The 6,201-nt window shown below is 38.8% G+C and overlaps 1 protein-coding gene across 1 annotated transcript in view; it reads left to right on the plus strand.

The window, feature by feature from the left end:
• Positions 1 to 5,940, plus strand: part of TRIP13 (thyroid hormone receptor interactor 13) — a 42,259-nt gene extending 36,319 nt beyond the window's left edge. The window contains exon 13 of the mRNA XM_018568865.1: positions 5,749 to 5,940. Within this exon, the coding sequence (XP_018424367.1) occupies positions 5,749 to 5,844 (96 nt within the window). The 3' untranslated portion in view covers positions 5,845 to 5,940. The remainder of the gene's footprint in view (positions 1 to 5,748) is intronic.
• The last annotated feature ends 261 nt before the right edge of the window (positions 5,941 to 6,201 follow it).

Here is a 6,201-nt window from a genome sequence, read left to right on the forward strand (position 1 = left end):
CCTGCATTCAGTGTCACTATCCGGTGCGGACGCGAACGTCGGAGTGAGAGCAATAATTTTAGGGCCATCAATCACTGATGACACTAAACTGATGAGCGGTAAAAACGTTTAAAGTGTCGCCTATGGTCAATTTTGGTTGCGGTAGTTTTCTGCGATTTCGCGGGCGCGCGCAATTTTAAAGCTTGACATGTTTGTCTATTTACCGGACATGACACCGTCTTTTATATTTTACCAAAAAATTGGGGTGATAATAAACGTTTCATAACATTTTATAGGGAAACATGTTTGGTTTTTTTTTTCAAAATTTAGGGTACTTTTTTTGTTAGTGAAAAATAAAAACCCCAGTGGTGATTAAATACCACCAAAAGAAAGCTCTATGTGTCACCAAAAAATGGTATGAAATTCGTTTCAGTACAGCTTTGCATGACGGAATAAATGTCAGTCAAAGTACTGCAATGCTGAAAACTGGCCTGGCCAGGAAGGGGGTGAAACACCGTGGTCTTCAAGTGGTTACATAAAACTTTTTAGGTTTTTATTGCATACCTTATTTTACACCACGTTGATGTCGTCACCCGGTCTCTCTGGTTCTCTATGTACTACAGGCAGATCATAGCTGGTGGGAGGGGCCAGCAGGGTGCTAAGCAAAGCTTACAGCTTTAGTAGTCTTCCCAAGAACCCTTAGCTCTGATGTTGCTAGCTCTTGGGAAACCAGACAGTCTGCATTTGCTTGCAAATTGCGCATAGGTAATGGCTACGTATGACGGTGAGCCTCCACGAAGTAAAGAACCGAAATTCAATAAACAAACAGGGTGGATCAGAGGCAGTCAGGCTTTGAAGGAAAACGATGGATGATGCTGGATGTCCTCCAGCCAGGAAATGAAGCGGACCCTATCTGACTTACTGCAGCTTATTATGCACACTTTGAGAAACTCAGAGTGCATTGAAGTCAGTGTGTGCAATTTTAGTATAGGAGAAAAGCCTGCAAGGCTAAAGTTAAGAGGAAGTCAGCTTTTAACTCGTTAGCCCAACCAGGTAGCCTGATATTCTTGAATAAATTAAGCTAGAACAAGCAGTTATACAGGCCAAGCTCATGAAAATTTAGTCTAGTTATATAATTTGATCAGTTGAATTGAACATTTTTTTTGAGTCCATAGCTCCTGCAATCACGCAATGCATGCAATTATGAGGAAGGATAGTTGCATTACAAGGAATCACTGAAAGAGGACTTTAGTTAAAATTTTAATAACTAAATGGTATTTCTTATTTTAAGCTTAATGGCAGTGGTTTCTGAGTAGCATTAAAAAGAGAATGTCCCTTTTAATAAACAACTTCAGACAGCATTGCTTAGTCTAAAATGGCTATGTCATAACTGTATTGATTGTAATTTTAGTTTCAACGTGGGGAAGGTTGTTTTTTCTGCTAGGCCTTTTTTTTTTCTTTCATTATTCACATGATAAAATGCACATTATAACATTGAAAGCTCATAAGTGATCCCTAAAACCTTTCTCATACCCGAGGGCCAGAAATAGTATTGGTTGTGTACAAGCTTTGATTCCTACAAAGAAAAACTGGCCTGTAACAATAAAATATCTTCACAGAGGTAGTAGTGTGTTATAACCCTTTCCCTGCCAACGATGTAAGGTACACGTTGGAACAAACCCGTTTCCAGCTGGCCAGTGTCCTCAATCTGTTTTCTATTTCAAGGGTCAAGCTAAAAGAAAAGTAATAAATAATTAGGATTTTATTAGTTAAATAACTGATAAAATGATTTTAGGGTATTTTTACTGAAAATATAGATTTGATATACATTTGCGCATTTGTCGTGGGACCTACAAAATTAGTAGCACCATCCTTTTTATTTTACTGGTTCTGTACTTTCAGAAAATGTATGGTTTGGGGAGTCTTTTATAAACTCTAAAAACTGCAGTTGAAAAGTAAAAAATTGCAAAATTGGTCTGGCCAGCTGAGGTCAAAAGTGTTGGACAGGGCTTGGCAGCAAAAGGGTTAAACCTTTTTTTGCCCTTGTATAGTAATTACATTGGTAGCAGAAAAAGAGGGTTTAGGTTTTGTTTTTATTTTTTTGTAGAATCTGGAGTTGTAGTGGTAAAATGTTCAATGTTCTGCACTTGAGTTTCCAGTTTTCTGTTTGAGAAGCTCCATGCATGCTTTTTGATTTTTAATTTTGTACATTGGAAAAAGTGGGTAGTAACTCCCAATACATCAAGATGGATGGAACGGAGCTATGAAATAGATATTTAATGTAATTTTCGCTGTGCTCTTTAAAAAGGAAGAGTTACTTTTTTTTAGTGACCATAGATGGGAAGAAATTACATTGTTTTATTCCTACTTGTAAGAGTTTGCTGTATTTTTGAAGTTAGGCCCTGCATGCCTCATGAGTCCATAGCAGCATTAGGAGTGGCTGGTACTTTGGTTCAATGAATTGCTGGAAACAAAGAGGGAACTATAGAGAGGGGAAATTACAGAATTTGAGGTACACATCTCTTTTTCTCATCTTATCTATTCCCCGTAAAGAAATGGTCACATATTAATGTCTCTCAGTGTATGTGCCATGACAAAATTGGGAACGTTGTAAACCTTACAACTATACTGAAGACTCCCTAAAGAGATGCAATACCATCTTGTAGTAATCAATCACATTGTGTGATTATGCCAGACTGACTGCTACTTCATGCTACTTGTATAGCCTGCTTCACAGGTAGCCATTTGTTTAGTGATCACTTGCTACACCGAGCAAATAACTAACTGGCAGTAGTGGTAGCAGGGTTGAGCCATTAAAAATCTTTTGTGTAGCTCTAGCCTATTCAGGTAATTGCAGATGGTTAAATCTTCGTAGCAAGAGATTATAATCACTAGTGTAGCCATACCCTAATGGAGGTGAGTAGTTCCTGCTCTTCCACACGCATCTTCTCTGTGGCACTATGTTTACAATAAAATATCATATTTTCATGTTGTTCTAATGCAAGACAAGTGCTGAGTAAGCTCAAATTAAAAGTGCTCACCTTGTGAGAGTGGATTGGACCCAGCAAATAGTGCACTGCAGTTAAGATGACTTGAACTCCAGGATGTTTTCCTTTTTAAAAATCCTTGCACTACAAGGTTTAAGTGCTCGTTTGTGTCTAGGTTAAAAAAAAAGTTACACTCTCCCAAAGCTCCAAGTCGGCTTCTTCTTAGACCGGTCCTTCTTGCGTCTCTCCCCCTTCTCTGCAGCAGTCGAAGGTCCTATGAATAATCAATGCCCATACACGGGATATGTGCTGCGTAGGAGGAGACAGGCTGCAGGGAGCGCTGTGACTGCTGGCTGGCTCAGAGCTTCGGGTGAGTATATCTTTGATATTTTTGTCCCTAGACACAAATGAGCACTGAACCCTTGCAGTGCAGGGATAGCCCCACTGCAAGGGTTAATAAGTTTTCCTGGAGAGCTTCTTTTAATCATTTAAAGTTCCAGTGCTGTAGCACTTGCCAGTGGATCCCTTTATTACATTCCTGGGACTGGTGGTGTAGGCTGCAATCAAGTTGTTCACTCCTCAGCACCTCAGCCTCCAATGTGAGGTAAATCCACTCTATTTAGGGTTATAATGCGTTTTAAGATGACACTCCATCTTAATTTTTCAGGTGAATACACAACTATATAGAAAGAGATATCTGTAATACCCAGTTTTAGAAAGTAGGAAAGAAGTGCCTCTGCGGCAAGAAGGTCACTCCTGAGAGTTTAACAGTTAACACTTGTTTTGCACACCAAGTCAAAATGTGCAAACTTTTACATGAAACATATATGGGTGCTATAAATCATAATGGGTCCTATCCCTTAGACCCCAAATCCTGTATGTATGATTGTAGGTACAAGCACACCAAACCGCAAAATATATGCTGCAGCAAATTACTCTGATAAGTAAATCATAAATGTCCACACATAGGATACTGTACGACATCATAGGTCACCATATAAAATATGCATTACACAGCATAACAACACAGAGGCAAACAAAGCATAATGCCAACAGTGAGTTACAATACACAAAGTTGATCAAACTTTATAGTACATACAAATAAACAATTTCTTTACAATAGGGCTGCAACTAACTAATCGATTATGTGAATAGTTGTCAACTATTCGCATTATCAATTAGTTGGTTGGATCCCCTAGCTCTCTCCACCATGCTGGAAGGAGGGCACAGCAAGCAGTGGGCGGTGCAATAGCTATTGGCTATTGCAATTTACAAATAGCAATAGCAGGCTGGCTATTGCACCAGCCCACTACCTTCTGTATTTACATTCAGCTGCCATCTGCGGAATCTTGCCACTGGCAGCTGTCATTCCCTGGCTGAAGCTGTTTAAGTGCCTTATGCCTACAATACAATTATTTTAAAAAATTATAAAAGGTGGGGGAAAAATATATATATATTGTATCTAATGAAGTATTAATTTTGTTAAATGTAACAACTAGGATGTTTCCCAAGAGGCTATGGGGTATGTAAAAGAACAATCCTTTGGCAGATGTTACAGCACCAGCAAGTTTTTGTGATTAATCGATCTCTGCTGCAGGGCATTGTATGGTGTGTCTCAGCCACTTTTAAAGTGAAATTAAAGTCGAATTGTTTTTAAAGTATTTCAAATGCTGAATACACCACTTACAATACTTTCTGCTCTTTAATGTTTAAAAGTTTGTTTCCTGCAGAATCAGCTGGTCCTCTGAGCACTGGTCATGATATCCTGTTTTAGGATGGCTCATTTATTTCCCTTTCAGGGTTCAATGGACCCACCCGTGTGTGTGTCCGTGTCCGTCCACAGGCACAGCATGTCAATCCCCTGTCCTCCCTCCTCCTTTCTCCCTTCTCCATGCTAGTAGATTTGCAGTTGCAGACTGTACTCCCCCTTGTTATCTTGTACTGAACAGGAAGTTCAGGGAAGCCGAGCTGAGAATGTTGGAAACAGCTGTTTGAAAACAGGATGTCTGTAAATATTTGGGTAAAAGTTTAAAGAATTAATTTGCAGGGCAGTGTATATTTGGTTGATGTGGAATCATTAAAAAAAATGAGTTTAATACTACTTTAAGAGTTAGCACTTTCAATTTACTCAACACATGTTTGGTTGCTGTGGGTACATAAGATGTGTTCTCCTTTTTTTTTTTGCACTATAGATGCATTGTTTACTCATTGAGGACTTGGGGTGGGGGTTTGGCGGATGATGAATGCCCTGTCCACCCATGTGGAAGCTCCCCTGTATCATACAGGGTATGTTTTGAAGAATGGAATACTGTAATTTGTTTTAGTTCCCATGAATGTTTAAAAAAAAATGAATATATACTTTTTTTTTTTTCTTTAATTAAAGGACTCCAGGATACTCAAATGTTTGGGGAAATGTTTGAGATTTTAGGGCTGCACTGCAAAGGTTAACTGCTCGTTTTGGTTTATGGGCAAAAATAAAGAAGAAATACTTGCCTGATCCTCGGCCCTGCGGCAATGACTGCTCACATCTCCCCCTTGTTACTCCAGCTGTGGTAATGGGTCTGTCGGAGCCCAGGTAGCGAAGAGGCTGCAGGGACCGGTCTAGCAGCCAGGCGGGACTGTATTTCTACTTTATTTTCATTCCCTAGAGAAAATCAGCACCACTGCAAGGGTTAACTTTTCATAATCCTGGAGTCCCGCTCCATCAGAATCCTACATTAATTGAAACAGGTTTTTTTGATGCAAAAAAACAGCAACTTATTTTCACTTAATTTGTTTTAAGTCTCCTACAGTTACACTTGAAAAATTCCTTCAAGCTCTGTCACTTGCAGTGGAGCGACAATTTGAAGAAAGAAAAACGCTCAAGGAAAGCACTTAAAACATTTTTTTAATATAATGGTCATCTTCTTTTCTGTTTTATATTGTAAAAATGCTGTTTGAAATGTTTGAATGTATTTGAAATATATGTGAATTTGTGTACCAATATATGATTTGTCTCTGATTGCTGCCTTTTGTGAAGGAAAAGTGAACTTATCCTTTATGTAAACTGCATTGGGGGATTGTAAGGATGATGTAACAAAAAGCCTTTTGAACTGGTGATATTTTTCAGGTAAATTATCATCTTAGTGGAACTTTTCTTTCTTAGCAGATTTTCTGTGTTTTGAATGAGTATGGAAGAGTTAGAAATTGTCAAATTTGTCTTGCTGTCTGTGCCCCACCTGGAGAGATTATATCC

This window comes from Nanorana parkeri, unplaced genomic scaffold (assembly GCF_000935625.1).
Source record: "Nanorana parkeri isolate BGI_ZX_2015 unplaced genomic scaffold, ASM93562v1 scaffold1255, whole genome shotgun sequence".
Classification (NCBI taxonomy): Eukaryota; Metazoa; Chordata; class Amphibia; order Anura; family Dicroglossidae; genus Nanorana; species Nanorana parkeri.